The sequence below is a fragment of the Dromiciops gliroides genome, chromosome 6, assembly GCF_019393635.1.
Source record: "Dromiciops gliroides isolate mDroGli1 chromosome 6, mDroGli1.pri, whole genome shotgun sequence".
NCBI classification, from domain to species: domain Eukaryota; kingdom Metazoa; phylum Chordata; class Mammalia; order Microbiotheria; family Microbiotheriidae; genus Dromiciops; species Dromiciops gliroides.
This window is the reverse complement of record NC_057866.1, coordinates 160,419,215-160,440,595: the sequence shown is the minus strand read 5'-3', so window position 1 is coordinate 160,440,595 and position 21,381 is coordinate 160,419,215. Positions and strand designations below refer to the sequence as shown.

The window sequence follows — 21,381 nt, the reverse complement described above, 5'->3', positions numbered from 1 at the left end:
TCCCCTACACATGTTTTAAGGAGATAAAACATGATTCTTTCATGGAAGGAGCTTTCATTCTAAAGATCGCATTATGAAAACCTGTATTTGTGCTTATTTTTTCAGGTTAGGGTTGGACTGGGTCACAGAAAAGCAGGAAAAAATGAGCAAACTGTATAGGTAGAGTTCCCTGTGGGTGAGGTGCATTACCCACTCTACAGATTGGTTAGTTTTGTTTACAGAACTGATCACGGAGTTACCAGAGATATTTAGGTTTGTGTTCCCAGTGCTTTGCCCAGTTGCCTGGCATAAACTAAGCACTTAATAATAAACTCTTGTTGACGCGACTTGATTTGGCTTGATGGGATTTTCATTGTAGCTCCTGTTAGTCAGTCTCAGCCCCTGACTAGTCTCTAAGGTTTGTCTAGTCTTTCAAGGGCGCAGAACTGGTCCAGATACACAGTCATAGAGCATTTCTTCATCTCTACTTAAAATCCGTAAAATTGCAGCAAGAGTTATCAGAAAGTATGAAAAAATCTAGTAATAGTAGAGACAATTAAGACCACCGAGGGAAAATCCAAGTTTTGAAAAATTCTATAGATTTCTAAAAATCAAAATTCTCCTGCCATAGCATCTGCAACACAGCATCTCTTTGTCGCACTGTACTGTGCTTTTGAGTGCCATAGGGCAGAACTTGAAGCAGTGAGTGTAAATTAGAGGGAGAGGCAGATTTTGGCTCAATATAAGAAAAAGCTTTCTAAAAATAAGACCTATCCAATGATAAAATGAGATGCTTCATGTTACAGTGAGCTCTTCATCGTGGGAACTGTTTGGGCAAAGGTTGGATGTTGTAGGAAGGATTTCTGCAATGGGTAAGAAGTGGGACCTTGAAGGATTTCATGCAGCTATAAGATTCTGTGCTGTTGACCTGCTTCGTAGTAGGGGTCTGATCTATTTTGACCTCTTGAGAGCCTGACAAGGCTAAAACTCTGTTGCCTTGTTTCTGTATCCATGTTTTGTAGGAAATTTATACATAAAATGAGACTTTTGGTAGTCCTAGATATTCTGCCCAGTACCAAGCAATCATGTCCTATTAGGTACATTTATCATTTGATGTATGGGAATTAAACATTGGTCATTTCTGGGTAGAGCTCCCCCAAACCAAAATTCACCTGTATTTATAAGCATAAACAAAACAAATGCTTGATTGCTTATTATTGTTTGGTGCTAATGAGGCCAAGATCATGTTGGAATTGAGCTCCATTTTCACTCAATTCTGCTTAAGAAAATGGATGTAACTATAGACTGAACCCATTTCACAAATGCCCACCATTGGTCATGAAGAGGATCAGGTGTGTAAATGAATTCAAACCATCACTGCTGCTGGAAAAGATTCCAAAAAGCTCAGTAGTACTTATGTATACACAGGAAATTTATTATTGTTATTATGTTAATATAGTACAAAATAGTAATAGAAAAGACTTTGCTTCTGTTCAGACAGCATAAGAAGCTACTAGGAATGGGTTGGTAATGATTTTTACACATGCTCAAAGTCAGTGTTTGTTTCCGTTTATTTTGAGTCTCCTGTACTTTAAGTGCTTCCATATTTTTCCATACTATTCCTACTATGTGTTAGGTAAGCCACAGCATGGAAAAGTGATGGCCTCTGCCACATGCTGGCTCTGTAAGATCTCAGTGCCTTAGGCCAGAATTGTCAAACACTGCCCGACCAGGATAAATGAAATTGGAAAATATTTAACAAAATAAATAAAAATACAATAAAACATTGATAACTGTTACACCTTAAAACTAAGTCAGATATGCAGCCTGCAGGGATCTTTATGTCTGGATTAGTGGCCTGAGTTTCTATTTGAGTTAGATACCACTGCCTTAGGCAATTCTCTAAGACTAGAAAATGCATCTGCTGCTTGGGTGAAGAGATAGTCTAGAATAAGAGTTACACTGATGAAATCACAGGTCTGGACCCAAAACAACTTGCTAGGTACAAGGGCTACAAAGACAACTGTAAATTCAACATGCACATAGATAAACAGAAACACAGTACAGGATAGGGATAGACAGTACAGGATAGGATCCTGTACTTGTGAGTTCATTGGTACAGGTCAGTACCTCCTCTGTAGGGCCTAGAGTCGGGAGAAGTTAAATGACTTTCCCAGGGTCATACAGCCAGTATGCGTCAGAGGTGGAATTGAATTCAGATCTTCCCAACTGTAAGACCAAGCTGTATATGTTAAACCACATTTCCTTTCAAAAACAAAGTCTATATAAAATAAATACAGTTTAACTTCAGGAGAGTGAGAGTACTAAAGAATAGGGGTGGAGGGATAAGGAAAGGCTTTAAATAGCTCCGAATTTTATGGAAAATGAATACATTCTAGATCTGGGGAGATGGTCTGTGTGTGCCAAAACCACAGAGGGAGTGGATGGAAATATTGGGGCAAAATACGGCCGGAGGGCTCCTTTGGCTGGAACATAAGGTGTATGAAAGAGAATAAGGTAAAAGAAGTCTGGAGCAAGATTTTCCTGGGCCTCAAAAGAAAAATAGTGCATTTCAAACAAAACCAGTACAACCAAGATTAGAAGGAAAGCAGAAAGCTGGGAAACAATTTTTACAGCCAGTGTTTCTGATAAAGGCCTCATTTCTAAAATACATAGAAAACTGAATCAAATTTATGAGAATACAAGTGATTCCCCAGTTGAGAAATGTCCAAAGGATATGATTAGGCAGTTCTCAGAAGAAGAAATTAAAGCTATCTATAGCCATATGAAAAATCCTCGAAATCACAGTTGATTGATCAGAGAAATGCAAATTAAAACAACTCTGAGATACTACCTCACACCTATCAGATTGGCTAATATGACAGAAAAGGAAAATGATAAATGTTGCAGATATGGGAAAATTGGAACACTAATACATTATTGGTGGAGTTGTAAACTGATCCAGTCATTCTGGAGAGCAATTTGGAACTATGACCAAAGGGCTGTAAAACTGTGCATACCCTTTGACCCAGCAATACCACTTTTAGGTCTGTATTCCAAAGAGATCTTTAAAAAAAGAAAAAGGACCCACATATACAAAAAATATTTAAAGCAGCTCTTTTTGTGGTGGCAATGCTCTTTTTGTGGTGGATGCCCATCAATTGGGGAATGGCTAAGCAAGTTGTGGTATATGAATGTGAAGGAGTACTATTTTTCTATAAGAAATGATGAGCAGGCGGATTTCAAAAAAACCTGGAAAGATTTACATGAATTGATGCTGAGTGAATTGAGCAGAACCAGGAGAACATTGTACACAGTAACAGCAACATTGCGTGATGATCAGTTGTGAAAGACTTAGCTCTTCTCAGGAATACAATGATCCAAGGCATTTCCAAAAGACAAATGTTCTCCAAATCTAGAAAAAGAACTATGGAGTCTGAAGGCAGATCAAAGTATACAATTTTCACTTTATTTGTTGTTGTTTTTTTCTTTCTTGTGGTTTTCCCCTTTTGTTGTGATTCTTCTTTTACAACATGACTAATGAGGAAATATGTAGAACATGATTGTATATGTATATGTATATATACATATACATACATACACAAACATGAAAACTATATCTGATTGCTTGCAGTCTTGAGGAGGGAAGGGAGGGAGAGAGGGAAGGAGGGAGAAAAATTTAGAACTTAAAATCTTACAAAAATGAATGTTGAAGACAATCTTTACATGTAATTGGAAAATAAACCAAAATACCACCAAAAAAAGAGAGACCAATAGTCCATTTCTCCCAGAGGTAACAGGAAGCAACTGAAGGTTCTTATGCAGGTAATCAGCATGATGAGACCTGTACTTAAGAAGAAAATAAATATTGGGCAAGTATGTATAGGATGGAAAGGTTCTAGAAAGAATGGGGGAAGGAGTGCAAAGGTAGAAAAATCAGTCATTGAATGGAAAAGTAGATCGAGCATAAAGTGTAGAAAGTCCGAATTAGGAAATCGTGGGGGATTTTGCCCTCCTAGCTACTCACTGATTCTTCCTCTTACCACAAAGCTTTCTCTCCTTTAATCCTCAGCAAAGGAATTCCAATAAGTAAGAGGTGTTAAAATATGTTGCTGTAGTTTACAACTGTCATCTGTAATGTTTTATTTAGTTGTATCTCTTTCCGTTGCTCCCTCTGCAGCGTGGAGCGCCATATGCCATTGTCCCTGTCAGGAAGCAAAGGTTCCCTGGTCTGTGCCTTTGCCTGTGTTTATGCCACAGAGGAGCTGCAGTCCAGTGCCATCTTTTATTGATAGGACCAGCAAAGGAGGAATCTAATGAAATTATCAAAGCTTTGAATTAATTATGAACTTGAATAGGAGAGCTAAGCTCTCTGGAGCCAGGGATCTCATTACCCATTCACTCTCATTGCCTGCTCTTATGGAGCAGAAGGCTGGTTCAGCTATAGCTCTTAGCTTGGCTTTGGACTTTATTCAAACTTGCTAAATTGACATCCTCTTCTTATTGCAGTGTGGCTGGAAATGTCTATGATGATTAATTTAATTCTGCTTGGGAGCTCCAGGACATGTCAATAGCAGTCTTTCTCCCCTCACCTCTGTTCTTGCCTTTTTTTTTCTATATGGGCTTCTTGTTTTTTTTTCCCTCTTTTCTATCATCAAATTGGATGCCACACAAGTTTCTATCCATTTGGGGAACTGGGAGAAGCGTTCAAGATTCAGGTGTAGCTTCATGGAACATAATGATTGATTTAAAGTTGAGAGCTCTCTTCCATCCACCATGTGTCTGTTCCCTGGATACTTAGGTAAGCACGCTAGCTTCTAAAGTCATTGCCAATTGTTTCTTCTCTGAATTACAAAGACGACTTTGACTGATGTCTTGCATGGGTGTTTGTCCTTTAGAATGGACTGTGCTGCAGACGAATGACTTGTTAACTGCTTGGGTTTTAGCAGCCTACACTGATGCGCGAAGTGTATGGTTAATGTCAGCATGCGAGCTCACCATGTAGTTGATGGCTTAAGGGTTACTTGTGCCCACTGCACAAGTGGGATAGGAACTTGCTGATGGTGGCACTGCCGTTGTGTGTATTTCAGTCAGAAATCTAAATTGCTGCTTTCTCGGATGAATAAATCAGCCTCTTGATTGCTTTGTGTCCAGTAGGCAGAATCAATAACAACCAGGTTTCTGTTCACATATTGGGGAGGATTCTTTGGGTACCTGTCATAAGTTTATAACAATGAGTAGCAAGCCTTTTCTGCTTGCTTTTGAGACCCATTATTTATGAGTTCCTAAGCTGCAGCTCATCTGTCTTTGTAAACTGCAGGCCACTGGCAATTTTTGTTAGCAATGGCGAACTTTGCCTAATGGTATATGTGGTCCAAGGTCTGAGATCAGGAGTGTTGGGAGGGAGGCAGAGAGGGAGAGTCGCATTTTTTGCTTGTACTGTGACTGTTTACTTTTAGTGAGTTTTCTTCTCTTTCCTCTTCTCTAGGCAGCAGCTATATTTAACTCAGCCTTTGGAAGTTTTTTGGTGAGTAATGCAATGTTTAAATCTTTCTCTGAAATGACTTTTTGGGGGTTGGTAGAGGTCAGTTATTTGGAAGACTTGGTGAAAGCTGAAAACAGTTTTCAGTTCTGTTAAATGTTTCTGTACCTTTCTATTCATCATGGTCTGAATAAAATTACTAAATAAAGGCAATTGATCTTCTGTGGTATACTTTATATGTTTTGAGTTTAATATGCCATTGAATGGGTTAAAGGAATCAATTATAACTCAACGTTTCTCTTTATAGAGGTGCTGTCAATATATTGATTGTTTAATGAGGTCTATTAGATTACTATTATTTTCTATCAAGGGGCCAAGGATTTTGAAGAGGAAACATGACCCAGCTGGTCAGAAAGAAGATGCTAATTTACTTGGTGACATGTCATTTATTTTGCAAGTTTCACTGTCACTGGAGCCACCATCCTGGGCACTTCTGAGAAATCTAAGGGAAAAGGAAAAAAAAATTAAATGAGACCAGGAAACAAGTTAAAGGTCAATAATTTGCAAAGATCAAAGAAATCTTTTTTAAGCATCAATCCAGAGAGAGAGAGAGAGAGAGAGAGAGAGAGAGAGAGAGAGAGATCTTTTTATAAAGAGTAGAGAATTGCAGTCTGTTTCCTTCAGTGAGCCTTTAAAAAACTGGATGATTTGGCAAGGGCTTGAGTTTTATGAAAGATTGCAAAATCTGCTTGAGTTTTGGGGGGTTGTTGATGGAATGCTTTGATTTAAATAATTGAACTTGGGTGAAATGCATGAAGATAAATTAAAATACTATTCAGGGAGTATATTTCTCATTCATCTCATTCAAGTAGTTATATTAGGCTGATTTACATGTAAACAAAAAGAAAATCAATAGTACATAAATTAGCTTGAGAATAGGTAGGACTGTCCTAAATTTAAATTCACTTTATATCACCACCCATTGTATATCCAACTTCTTCACCAAATTATTTGATGTTATTGAATTAAACTACTCACACTGAATGTTGATTAAGTAGTTGTGTTAAGAATTTGTTGGCATATGTACTTTTATAAATATATTTATATCATATATATGTAGTGTCATATGTTTGTTTAAAGTTATGATAGTCTACTCTATTGGGATTTCCTTTTTGGCAGATTTTAAAGATTCATTGGGTATGGGTATTAATGCCTGATTATTTGTAGCCTCAGTAATTGTTTACTGAGGTAATTGCTTTCACTTGTTTATATTTTATTTTCTGTAATGTGATTTTTGAAAGGCTGCTTCTCTACTCACTATGTCATACTATCTCTCTAAGACTATAAATTACAGTTGAGTCACTGATCTTGATTGGTGGATGGAGTTTCCATACCAAGCGTTCCCTCCAGTTTTATTCCTCACACTTATAAACATGAAATCACAGATCTGTAACAAAGGAAGAAAAAAGAAAAAGAAAAGGTTATCAAAAAGATAGCTCCTGAATATCATCCTTTTGAAGGAGCTGTGTGTCGGAGTAAAAGGGTGCCAGGCTTGGAATCAGGTTGTGCACCTGGCTTCAGATCCTGCCTCTGTCACTTGCCAGTTGAATGACCTTATGGCCTTGTTCCAGTCAGTTAGTCTTGACAAGCTTCAGTTTTTGCAGTTGTACTGTAGGGATCATAATACCTGCGATACCTACATTACTGAGTTGTGGTGGGGATCAAGTGAGATACCATATGTAGAGTACCTTGTAAACCTTATGTAGATATCAGTTATTCACTTATAAGGGAAGGCCTGCAAGGTTCCATCTCATTGGAAGTCAATTTGTCATGAATTAAGGAGTCGTGCATATTTGCCGGCCAAAACCTGATTCCCTTATCTCTCTCACTCTCTAAAATATTGAGGCCATTTGTCTTCGTTGTTGATTACATGATGGAAGCAATTGGTTATCTATGTAATTGAGAGATTTTTTCCCCCTCTGCACATAGTAGGTGCTCAGGTATTATGCTCTAGTTTGTCTCTGTGAAGACTGGCCAACCTTTGTTCTACCAGCCCTTGGATTTGGGAGAATGGGAAGAGGGGGACCTTGAGCTGGCTCTTGAAGGATAGATGAAATTGAGATAGGAAGAGATCTGAAGGAGGATCCTGGAAGCAAGAAAAATGCTGTGACTACAGCAGAGTAGCTTTTACTCTCTTGCTACCTTCTTTTCCTGGAATTGTCAAAGGTGGGTAGGGATGCTTTTGCTAGGATGGTAGAAGTAGTGGGACAAGAGTGAGGATGATTATCAGAGCGAAATAGGGACAATTATTCTGTTTCTTTCTCTACATGCACTCCTACCTCTCCTCTGCCATCCTAAGTTCTGACCTGGTTTGAAGAACCTTCCAACTCTCTGAACTACCAATGGTGAACTGCAAGGCCCAAATTACAGTTTAGAACTGAAGCTTCAATAGAGTTTAATTTTGTAATCTTCAAACAAGAGGCATTTCTTCAAGGACTTTGCAGAGTTGTTTTATACTTGGAAACTCCCCAGATGTACTTACGTTTGTTGTTGTTGTCCAGTCATTGAGTCATGTCCAGCTCTACATGACCTCATTTGGAGTTTCCTTGGCAAAGATACTGGTTTGCTATTTCATTCTCCAGTACGTCCACATTTCACAGATGAGGATTGAGGCAAATAGGGGTTAAGTAACTTGTTCAGGGTTACATAACATAGCTAGTAAGTGTATGAGGTTGGATTTGAACTCAGATCTACCTGACTGAGCCAGGTGCTCTATCCACTGCAGTGTATTATAGTGGATAACGGGTTGGCCTCAGAATCAGGAAGACCTGGGTTCAAGGCCTGCCTCTGACAATATACTGATTCTATGTTCTGTCGAGGTCGTTGAAATGTCTCATTGTCCCCAGACAACTGTCTAAGCTTCTAAGTTACATATGAGTTACCAGTCCCCATCAGCGGAGGAAGCTCTTCACACTGATACTCATATCTGAATCCCCTTGCCCTTCTCCCCTTCCCACACCCCTTTCTCTGCCCCACAAATTGTTATAAGTGGGGATTAAGCTGACTTGAGGTAGTGGGGAAACGGTAAAAAGAGACCTGAAGCAGAGGTGGGAGACCCCAGTTCTTATGGCTCTGCCATGGACTTTCTGTGAGATCATGAGCAAGTCACTTAATTCAATTCAACAAACATTTACTGAGTACCTACTGAATGCCTGGCATGGAGAATACCAAAACAAAAAGGAAACAGTCGCTACCTTATCTCCAGGGAGCTACCATCTTACTGGAATCGGGTGGGTCGGGACAGGAATACAACACAGACACAAATGAGCAAATGGGATGTGATTTTCAGAGGAAGAGCCTTCATTTCCTTATTTGTAAAATGAAGGGACTGGACTGGCTGCTCCCTGAGGTCCCTCCTAGCTTGAACATGCTATCTTCTAATATCCAGCATTCCGTGCTCTAACATTCCCTGCTTCACCGTTCAATCTTCTAAGATTCCTTCTCGCTCTAAAATTCCATAATTTTATGACTTTTATTATTAGGAGTGAGCAGTCTTGAGGTATTCATGTATGGGCATCTGTAAAGAAGTTTAGAATTCCTCATTGTATTTTAAATTTTGAATGAAATACATTGATAAGATGAATTTTTTTAAAGGAAAAAAACAATCTCCAAAAATTATTTCTGGTTTTCAGGTAGTTGGGTACACCAGATAAAACATTGTCTATATTTATAGTGAGCTTAATAACATCCCAGGTCTAATTAAAACACAGTGTTTTAAAGAACTAATTGTTACAGAAAACTGTTTTTATGTAGCTGGGTTGGTAATAACTAATGATAGATGAATTCAATTTACATAAATTTCAGACCAAGAGAATATTTTAGAATCATGCCATGGAGGATTGCTTTAAGTTAAGAAGTTAATGTCATTATCTCCTCCTCTCATTTAAAGAGTTCGCTTTACAATAATTGTAGAGCATAATAAGCGATTTGAGATTTCCCACTTGATGGGGTTTTAATAAAATCTGATAGCATTTTAGTAATTCTGGGTGGTTGGTGAGCAGGGCTTTTGCTATTATGAAATATCCTGATGGTGAAAGGCCTATGCATAAGGCCAAGTTCAGCTGGCTTGCATGCTTTTGTGTCAGCATGTGAAACAAAGGGCGTTTTTCAAATATAGTGAGTGGTGATTCTCTAGGGAATTGGATTAGGGATTCCAGATTCCTTTGTTTAACTTCCGAAGGTTGTGCCATGCTTGAAAACTATTAGTCATTTACCAAAGTTACATTTTGATTGTGTGATTTGTTCAAACTCCAGCTCAGATCTTGGAGAAAGAATTTGTCTCCCTCCCCGCCCCCCCGCCCCCCCTCCCCCCCCCCCCCGAAAAAAATTAGTAAAAGGTAAAAAAAGAAGTGGTTACATTGAGCATGTGAGTGGTATGAATCTTTTAGTCTAATGAAGTTCCATAATATTCTAGCAATTGGTTGTAGGTTGGTGAAAGAACTACTGTCATCTCTGGCTAGGTGTCTCCAGCCAAGTGAGATGAACCATGTTTGCGTCCTGGATACCTGCTTTCAAAATCGATCCTTGAGCATTATTGTGTTTATTTGCAGTGAAAGAGCTGGCCCCAAATCTTTGAAGTCCTGGGTGCCAGACCTGCCTACCCCTGGGTAAGAACCTCTCAGTTCTAGAGGCAACTCTCTAAGACTGTTGCAGAGAGGGTTTCCAGCCTACATTGCTAGAGAGAGTGAACTCACCTGGGGATTTCCTATACCAGTGAAATCAAAGGTTCAGGCAGCTAGGGACTCTCTAGCTAGGTGGTACAGTAGATAGAGCCCTAGGGCTGGAGTTAGGAAGACATGAGTTCAAAATCAACCTCAGACACTGTGTGTGACCCTAGTTAGGTCACTTACCCACTCTTTGCCTCAGTTTCCTCAGCTGTAAAAATGAGGGTAATAACAACACCTACCTTTCAGGGTTGTTTTGTGGGTCAAGTGAGATAATATTTGTGCAAAGCACTTAGTGCTTTGCACATAGTAGGTGTTTTAGAAATGATTCTTCCCTTTTCTACCCCCCCATTTCTATTTCTAGATACTTTATTTTCATTTTGAGAAGAAGATTGTGGGAGGAGGGGAAGTCACATTTTTTTACACAGTGCCTCTTGTTGCTACAGTCATCTCCTTTGATGTTGTTGCTACTTCCAGAAGTTCATTTAAGAAGAATGTCAGGACAGAGAAAAAAAAATAAACTTAAAAATCTCCTTGTCCTTAGAGGACTTTAGGGGGAGATCTAGCCATCTCACTCTTTTAACCCAACTTAACTACCTCACTTGTCCTCTGGCCTTAGCCCTACTTCTCCCCAGTTTCAATTTTTAAATCTAAACAGAACAGATATATTTCTTACCTTCTCATTGGGTAGGGGAGGGGACAAAGGGACAGAGAGAATTCATAACTCAAAACAAATTTTAAATGAATGTTACAAATAAATAATAGGTTTATTTACCAAAACAAACAAAAATCAAAGAAAAGAAAGACAAACCAAAAAATCTCCAGTTTTTACATAGCTATCACTTCCCAATACTTGCTTTCCACTCCTCCAAACTGCTCCTCCTTTTCTCTCTTTGGAACAAAGGAATGCAGTGTAGAAAACAAACAGCCATGTTGTTTGACAGTATGCCTAATTCTGCACCTAAATTCTACAAGTCTCTGCCAATACAATTCATCTTCAGCTTTTCACTCCTATGTAAGGCAGAGGGTGTAGGCCTGTTGACTTCCCAACCCTTTATGCAAGAATCTGTAAGATTAATGAGTGCTGCAAAGGGCTGGTTGTAGACCAGGGCCTGGATCTTTGATTTTTTGTTTGTTTGTTTAATTTCTCTGAAGCAGGGACATGATCTTATTTGGTTTGTGTTTATTCAGTATTCCTTTTTCATTCAAAGCATAAGATTATTCTGTTAGTTTTTACTCTAATACTAACTTGCCCAAATAATTCACCTTGTGTCCTAAGGGCCTCCAAATATATGCATCCACAAATAGGACATTCTTTCAGTTCAGTTGTCTTCATTTAAAAAAAAAAAGTTTGATCCTCATTTTTTTAATGACAATCATTTCTGGAAATATGTTTCTCCTTTTCCCCACCTTCATTCTTCTACCTCTCCCAAAAAATTGACACTTTTCATGTAACATCCAATTCAGTACATAATAGTTTTCCCCTATTCTGGGATAGTCGGAAAGGAACAAGTTTCTGTGTTCCCTGGGACCATTTGTTTTTTAGTTGCTCAGTGTGTATTTGTTTGTTTTTTCCTTTTAGTAATCATTTCATTTTCATTGTAGTTATTTCATATATTGTTATTCTGGTTCTGCCTATTTTATTGTGTGTTAATTCAACACAAATCTTTTATTATAGGAATAATTAATTTCTACATGTCTTCCCAGGTTGCTCTGAATTTCTCTTATTAGTCATTTGTTACTGTACAAAACCATCCCATTGCATTTTTTTGTGGGGGAGGGCAATGAGGGTTAAGTGACCTGCCCAGGGTCACACAGCTAGTAAATGTCAAGTGTCTGAGGCCAGATTTGAACTCAGGTCTTCCTGAATCCAGGCCCCGTGCTGTGCCAACCTATTGTCCCTGCCATTGCATTTTTATACTTATACTTACAGGATTGCTTTAGCCATTTTTCGATCAATGAGTGCTCACTTTGTTTCCATTCCTTTGTTGCTACCACAAATAGTGCTGCTATGAATATTTTGGTATATGTTGTACCTTTGTTCCTATCCTTGACTTTTTTGAGGTTGAAGAGTATGAACAATTTAGTCCTTTTCCTTCATAGGTTCAAATTGATAATCCCTGCCGGTTGGCACCCAAAAAAGGATGGAAACAGATAGTAACCATGGTAGGGATTGCAAGAAGACAGGTGCATTAATTCACTTTTGGGAGAGCTTTCGCTTGATCCATCTTTCCAGGATATCAATATGAAAGGAAAGTGGATCAGTTATGGGAGGTCGGTGGGTAGAGTGCCAGGCCAGGAGTCAGAATGACTATCTTTCTGAGTTCAAATTTGTCCTCAGATGTTTACTAGCTGTGTGACTCTAGGCAAATCACTTAACCCTATTTGTCTCAGTTTCCTTATCTATAAAATGAGTTGGAGAAGGAAATGGCAAACCACTCCAGTATCTTTTCCAAGAAAACCCCAGATGTGGTGACGAAGAGTCAGACATGACTGAAACAACTGAACAGCAATGGAGCCATATCTGGAACACTAGCATCAAAGAGAAGCAGCAGGTTATTTGTTGAATACCTGTTAGAGAAGCAATTTAGTGGGGTACTTATAATAACCCAGAACTTTGTCTGAAAGATCTGGCTTCAAATTTTGCCTCTGACGTTTATTTGGTAGCTTTGTAACTATGGACAAATTATTTAACCTCTGGGAGCCTGATTTTCCTCATTTGTAAAATAGGATAGATGTAGTGATGCACCTATCTTGCAAAGTTATTGCAATGGGATGTCAAATGATAAAGTTGGTAGATAAAGCAATAGATAATAGATAATACTATACAATGTGATTTGTGGTTGTTATGTTATTACTCTACTACTTACCAGACCCCCACGGGGGAAATTAAGACACAAATGATACGATCTCTGTTCTCAATCTCACCTAGATTATAATCTAGTTGATAAAGCATGATGTTCATATGTCATAAATTAGATAAGGACAAAACTTTGAAATAGCCACTCAAGACAACAATATCCTAGGATATTTGAATTTGAATTTAGATGGCAAAAATGACATTTTAATTTTTGTTACGCTGTAATAGAAATTTAGCATTTCCCTCATTTATTTATAAACATAAAGGGGTTCATAGACTTCACCAGATTTCCAAAAAGGGTTCAGGGCACAAAAAGGTTAAGAACCCCTGCTCTGGGTGATTTCTCAATCTCATCCTCTAAGGATTAGGAAAAGCCACTGGGAGGCATGCTGTCTGAATGGGGAAAGTGGGACAAGGGAAATCTCTATGATCCACTGGGAACTTGCTCCTTGGTAAACCTAGGTGTAGCCTGTGCTTGCCTTTCCTAGTCAGAAAGCCTGCATGCCTATGGACTTACACATCAAGCAATATTTTTAGCACAGGAATGTTGTGGTAACTGCTTTGTAGATTTGTTTCTCCTACAAGGTTTTATCTGAAATAGTCATCCTAAATATAAATGGGCCTTTGTTGCTCAATAAAAATGTATAGAATCTGTACCTATTGCATTTTAACAGCATAATGCCTTATATTACTTGACAGGACTTCTGCAGCAAGTAAATGCATTAGTCACAGTGTCCATTTTTCTTGCAAATTTGTGACATAGATTTAATTATGGGAATGACCAGCAACTTACAAATCTAATTTTAGGAGAGGCTGAGCCAACTTTTTTTTTATTTTAATAATGATGGATTTTTTTAAAGCAATGATTTCATTACTATTTAAAGAAATCTAGTGGTGTAGAACTAGCCAATTGACTGAAGTTATTTTATTACCCTTTAACAAATGCCATGTACCTTCATCTTTTTTTAAATTAATTTTAAAAATGTTGTCACCCCCAAACTGTGAAAATTCTTGTCTATATACATCTACTTGGCTAAAACAAACACAAACAGATAAAGCAATAAATATCTCCTAGAAGATTTGGCTTCCTTCAAAGTACATACCCCTAGAGCCACCTCCTACATGAAGCCTGTGCTGATCTTTCCCCAGTTGTTAGTGTTCTCTCTCTCAAAATTGCTTTTATAATTTTATATTTATTTTATATTTTCTTGTGAGCCCATACTCATCCTCCAGCTCTCCTACTCCCGTAGAATGTAAGCTCTTTGAGGGTAGGGATTGGTCCGTTTTTGCTTTGGTATCCTCAGCACCTACTTAGAGTAGTGCCTTCCCTGTATAGAGCTACTGGGGAAGAAATATTTATGGACTTAAACTGAAGGGAATAAATAACAATGAAGACTTTTTGGTAAAATATTTATAATACAGGTGACATATTATGGGGGAGGGAGCTGGCCTAGAAACCAGGAAGACCTGGGTTCAGATCCTGCCTCTGATGAGAACTGCCTTTACAACACCTCCCCCTCCCCACCAAGGCAAGTCACTTGGCCTCTTTTTCTAGGCAGCCTTCCAGGATTTTAAATGATATTTAAAATCTATAATTTAAAATTATAGAGATATCACTGAGCTGTGTAAGTAGAGGGAGTTTCTATACCTTGGAGTTCCACATACCAATGAAATCACAGCTCTGGTCCCTATCCTAATCCTTATTATGATAAGTTCACTTGCACACAGGACCACTATCATTGGTAGAAATTTAGATGGCATTTCATGAGTTTGAGTCTTAACCCGCTAAAATAACAACTAATTGACTACATTGAACCTAATGGGCACTCAATCACTGTTATTTAATTAATATGCTTATGACATTACTCATTTCTTGCTTTTATTGTGTTAACACAATTTCCCTCAAACTGATGTGATACAAAAATTTCTTTTTTTTAAATCTATAAATCAGCAACACTAGTTCTTAAAGATGGGGCTCCTTGGTTCTAATGTCTGTTTGGGGATCTTAGAACTTGTCCCAGTCATGATCCATATTTGGAAACCACTGTAACTTCAGAAAATATCTGGCCAGATGGAGAAATAAAGCCCTGTGATTCATACATGATGGAGATTCCTCCAAACATAGAGGAGTAGAATATATGTATCTATTTTCTCTTTGACCTTTTCCCACCCCCACCCCTCAGGTTCCTTCCACAGGACCTGTATCCCCCATTGCATTTTACAGTGAAGCTTCAGTTTGGAAATTTAAAATCCATTCCCTGGTCTTAGGCCTTTGAGGAAACATTGGTCCCTTCTAGGAAGCTCGGCTCTTGTATTTTTTCAGAAAAGTCAGGATGCAGTTTTCTCTGTTGATGGGAACAAATGGTTGACAGTCACAAACGTCTTCTCTGGCTCTGCCAACCATGGTTCATTCAGTCTGGTTCCTGCTACCTTTTGTTCTCAGGGAATCAAATGCATCCATTTAAAGCCTGAAACTTCAATCAGCAGAAGGACCTGTCATCTTGAATGGAAGAAAGAACACACATCTCTCTCTCTCTTTTTTATTTTGCTAGCTCCAAGGAAGAAGTGCGATCCTCTGTTTCGGCAGGTTTCTTGAAGTACCAGCTTGTGATCAGAAGTCAGGCTCACTTTGTAGGTGCCTCCCTCGATGGAAGAACAGTGTACACAATGTCAGATTTAAAAGTAAACATATTATATTGTCTAAGAGGCTCTTTAAAAAAACAACAATAAAACAAAGTGACTCTTACAGTCTAGCAGTACAACTGATCCAAATAGCAGCTGTGGGGAGAACCACGTGGCAGGCGCAGTTCACCTGATTCTATTGTCTTAGTCTAAAAAGGTGCCCCGTCTCTCTTGGGCACTCCCCCTCCTAAGGGTTTTCCTAGATGTCCAGCTTTGTATTCGTGCACCTCCAGACATATGACTGCTCCCTGAAAATAATTGAATCAGTATTCATGACTGCTAAAAAATTGTGTCTCTATCTTAGGCTATTACACGTGACATTAATAGAATTACTTAAAATAAAATTCTGTTTTGTTTGAAGTGTAAAATGGGACCGAGCATAGAAGAATGATTGAACAATTATGAAAGACTAACTTTGATCTTTAGTAATCTAATTTGCAAATATTAAGTGCAAATAGCAAATATTAAGGGTGGAGGGGAAGTTGATATCACAAGGATAATGGAGCTAGAAAGAACAAATGGTATAAAATCAACTTGATAACTCTTTTAGGATAGGATCACACAATTATCAGGTGAAAGTGTGAATATTATTTTATAGTTTTAAAGTTCTAAATCATCTTTTAGAAACAGTATAATTATATGGTAAAAGTAGTCTCCCTCAATTAAAATTTGCTAAAGCAATTCTCTATCTCTTCATTATTCCCCTAACACCTTATTTTCTATTATACTAACCTATAGAAATGCTTTTAATCCTCCCAGCAGATGGAGTAAACTTATTCAGGGTAGGTATAATTTTTTTTGTCTTTTTGTTTTGTTTTTGCAGGGCAATGGGGGTTAAGTTACTTGCCCAGGATCACACAGCTAGTAAGTGTCAAGTGTCTGAGGCTGAATTTGAACTCAGGTCCTCCTGAATCCAGGGCTGGTGCTTTATCCACTGCACCACCTAACTGCCCCCAGATATCATTTTTGTTTTGTTTTGTTTTTTTAGTGAGGCAATTGGGGTTAAGTGACTTGCCCAGGGTCACACAGCTAGTAAGTGTTAAGTGTCAAGTGTCTGGGGCCGGATTTGAACTCAGGAACTCCTGAATCCAGGGCCGGTGCTTTATCCACTGCGCCACCTAGCTGCCCCCCAGATATCATTTTTTATCTGGTTCATTTGTATCCCCAATGCCTAGCACAGGGCCCTGCACATAGTAGGCACTCAATAAATGTTCATTAAATTTATTGGCCCTCAGTAATCAGTGTCCCTATAACAATCCGTTACTGGGATAAACTTCCTGTTGGTATAGCAAATTGACTCACAGCCTTTTTTGGGTGATCATCAACGAATTCCATCCCTCAAAGCTTTGTCTAGTAATTTTGGTGCCCAGGAAAAACTTGTACAGAGTTGCCCAAGGTAAATGGTGTCAACTACACTTTCAAATCAAGCTTTAATGACAAATTCAGTCTGGAAAGTGGTTAGATACCCTAGAACACTGCTATACCTAGCCAGAGAGATCCAGCCACAGTGTGGGGCTGTTTCTGGGACACTGGAGCAGGAAGGAAATATACCATCTGGTAGTTTTTAGCTAATTATTCTTGTTAAAGAGGTAATTGACTTAGCTGTTTTGTGTGTGGCTTCAGGAATGTAAGTGCTGACTGTGCCCTTAAATGTCAGTGCCTTGGGGCAAAGCCCTGTTAGTCCCATGCTAGGTCTACGTTCTGCCAGTTTTACACGAAGCTTTTCCTCCACATGCCCAGATTGACTTGCTACTTACTCCTTTGCCACTTTTGCATTAGTCATTTCTCCAGAGTGACATTATTATTATTCTTGTTATTTGCATGGTGGTTTTTGTGTGATACTTCTACCAGTTAGGAACATTTCATTGCCATGATCCTCGGCAGTTTTAATTCTTTTCCATAGCAGAAAGTTTGATCCATCGATATGAGTCTTTGGTCTGTTCTTGTTATGGCTTAATTTTAGTATATTTTGTAAGCTGTTTTCTAAAATACTCGAAGTTGTATATTAAAGCCCTTATCAGCACAAGCTCCATAATTCCTCCTTTTTGCTTAATCTCTAGCGGCAGAGTTTGGCATTTCCTTGCAGTTACTTCATAACAGGCATTCACGAAATAAAGTGATGAACATGGTGGTATGTGGGGGAAAGAACATTGGCCAGAGAATGAGGAGGGCTGGAAGACCCAGCAAAAAAACTCTTCTCAAAACCTCCCTTTAAAGAGGATCCCGATATTTATTTTTATTTTTCTTGCTTTTTAAAAAGATTTTTTTTTGGTAATATGGCTAATGTGGAAATGTGGTTCACACGACTTCATTTGCATAATGAGTATAGTATGTTCTGCCTTTTCAGTGGGTGGGGGAGGGGTGAAGGGAGGGAGAGAATTTTGAACTGAAAATTAAAATTAGAGAGAGTCCAGAAACTCAGCCATCTCTTCATTTCCCTACAGCAGCTGCACTATTTGGTTTCAATTCCACCATCATTACCATCATTATACCCAGTGACCCTCTCCTCTCCTCACCAAAACTGAATTTTCAACTTCCTTTTCTGGTGTCGTTCTTCCCCCCCCCCCAGTAGATTGTAAGTACCTTGAGGGTGGGGACTGTCTTTCTTTCCTAATTTGTATTCCCAGCCCTTAGCACAGTGACTGTCATTTAGTAGGCAGCAAATAAATGTTTATTGTACTGTATCATTGCATTGTAGATATATTTTCTAGTCTGAGGTCTGCCATTCACTTTCTTTCTTTCTTTTTTTTTTTAACAAGAGCTTTATGTATGTATGTATGTATGTATGTATGTATGTATGTATGTATGTATGAGAAGCGGTTGGGGTTAAGTGACTTGCCCAGGGTCACTCAGCTAGTAAGTATTAAGTGTCTGAGGTCGGATTTGAACTCGGGTCCTCCTAAATCCAGATCTGGTGCTCTATCCACTGCGCCACCTAGCTGCCCCTGCCGTTCACTTTCCATGTGACCTTATTTGAACTCTCTAGCCTCAGCTTTTGAGTTTGTTTGTATGTCTTTTAAATCTCTTTTAGGGTGGTGTATAGGATTGAACATTGGATCTGATGCCAAGAGGAATTGGGTTTAATTGATAGCTCTGGTACTTACCACTAGTTTAAAACCTTCCTTCCTTTGAGTCTCAGTTTTCATGGTCTTTAAATTCCTTCCTTCCAGCTCTAAATGCTGTCCTCACAGGGGGTTGGATGAGATAATCTCCAAAGTCCCTTCCATCTGTAACATTCCATTTGAAATGTTTGTTGGTGACGATCACATTGTGAATTATTTTTCTAAACACCCTCCATTTAGTCACCCTGTCACCAACCGAGCTTCCCTTTATGGTACTGTAATGATTTGTGCTTGCAATAATCCTACCCTGAATATTCACCGTAAACCTTTCTGTCTCACCCATCCATGTACTGTCTGTCCAGTGCCATGAGGAATGTTTATTGCTTTATCTAGGTAATACTAATTGGGATGAGGGGGTCGGGTGCTCTGAGGTTTTTTTTTTTTTTAATTTTTGGTTTGTGCCTTTACATCATCCTCATTTCCCGGCCTCTGACTGAACCCTCCCTTGTGACAATGAAAAGGAGTTAAAGCAAAAATGTGCAACATAGACATTTTGTCCGACCAAGTATACAATATTCTGTCCAAGTTGGCCCCCAGGTCTGTTGTGAGGGAGGAGGAGGAGCCAGGTTTCGGCTTTCACTGAGTTTTCCATTATTTAGAGTTCACCTTCCTTCCAGGGATCTTTTCATTTATTTTTGTTGACCATGTATATATTGTTCTCTTGGTTCTGTTTTAGTTTACTCTATCAGTTCATATAAGTCTAATGAAATATCTTGGAATTCATCACAGTCATCATTTTTTTTTACTGAACAGTAATATTCCATCCCCTTCATAAAGTATCCTGAATTCACTATAGGGTCATTTATAGATTTTTCTCCCCACTAGAACCATGTAAGATATGTCATTAGCTCGATTTTAGAGATCATAGGTCTCCAAACATTTTTTATTCTACTCCTTCATTAAAACATTTTTAAGAGTGTACCCACAATATATGGTATATATAAAACATATACAAAAGTAGGAATTTTAAAAGGATGAGTTAAAGCCAATATTTAAAGCACTTTTGCATAATTTTATTAAACAATGGTACAAAAATATTTTTTTCTTTCACTGAAATACTATTAATGAAAATGTTGTGAGAGGATTGTGATTGGATATGCTTCGGTGTTGTTTTTTTTAAATATTGGTTTTACACTTAAGAGATGTAGAAATTTGAGGGCCTGGAACCAAGTTCAATTTATTTGTCAGTTTTAATGGCTGTCATAACAAGAAAAGATACATCACAAAGGTGCTTAGGTTCAATTGGAAAAGTTGTATCATTGACTGAATTTAGGAGATTATATTTGTTTTTTAATCCCATCTACCAGTTATACAAAAGTTATTAAAATTGAGGTAGTAAAAATTTCCATTTTCCCCGATAATAATTGGTTGTTCTTGCAAACTAATAGAAAGTTATTGAAATTTATTATTATTTTTTTAACAAATGAGTTCCAAACTCACTGAAATTCTTCATTTGGAAGATTAACAACACACCTCAGTAAGCACTTCAATAGGGAATGCAATCACAACAATGTTAAAAACATAACATTTTAGAAATTATCATTGTACATGTTTTTTACTGACAATGGTTTACACTAATAAGATGGTAATGTCTGTGTGTATGTAAATCATAACCATATAATCATTCTATTACTTTCTTCATTTCTTAAATGAATAGACTTCATTTAAGTATGAGGTAAATTTTATATTTGATGTCCATTCTCTCTCATCTGTGTAATGCTGTATTATTTCCTTGGTTATTTCTCAAGGGTGAATTATGTTGAGTTTTATACTGAGATGCTGAAAATTCAACTTGGCCGTTTTCAATATATTTATTATGCATGTATACACAAGAGGTGTGATGTCTTCAACTTGGGGAACTTGAGTATGGGAAGAGGCTTCTGTGCAGCACTGGGGTTCATGAGCTTCACGTAAGGCAAGTTTAGTGTTTAAGAAGTTTAGGAGAGTAGATTTAGAGCTGAAAGGACACAAATGTGCAAGACTGAGGCAGAGTGCTTAAGTGACTTCTCTGAAGTTACACAATGCGGCAGGTTTCCACCTGTCTGAAGAGTCCTGTCTGAACCCAGGTCCTCTCCAAACCTGGAACTCTTTCTGCTAAATCACGCCCCCCAGGAGTTGCCAGTATCAGAAATGGGGCTTGGAATTAAGTTTTCCCATCTCCGAGCTGGGCATTATTTTTGCTGCACAAGCTGCCTTCCTACAATGAGGTTATTATTCGAAAATCAAACTAGAAATTTATGTTATTGGCTAGCCTTGACAATCTCCCTCTCCCTGTCTAGATTGGAATGAAGATGCACCAGTATTTTTATCCAGGCAGCAAATTTATGCTTATAAAATTAGTTGGTTAAAGCGTCTTTGCTTTAAGAAAACAAAAATGCCTCTATGGGTTCTCCTTTAACTTAGTGGAGAGTGGTATTCTCTAGGATTTTTGCAAAGACCCTGGAACATAGCCAACATGTTTTCTAAAGGAAGGGTGACACAGCAGAGTCATTTACATAATTTTGACTTCTCATAGTGTTAAATTCCTTTCCT

The 21,381-nt window shown here is 38.3% G+C and overlaps 1 protein-coding gene across 2 annotated transcripts in view; it reads left to right on the top strand.

The window, feature by feature from the left end:
• Positions 1–21,381, top strand: part of SLC10A7 (solute carrier family 10 member 7) — a 279,118-nt gene that overhangs the window by 82,931 nt on the left and 174,806 nt on the right. For both annotated transcript variants that reach the window (XM_043971561.1, XM_043971560.1), the window contains one exon: positions 5,468–5,506. In XM_043971561.1, the coding sequence (XP_043827496.1) occupies positions 5,468–5,506 (39 nt within the window). The remainder of the gene's footprint in view (positions 1–5,467; positions 5,507–21,381) is intronic.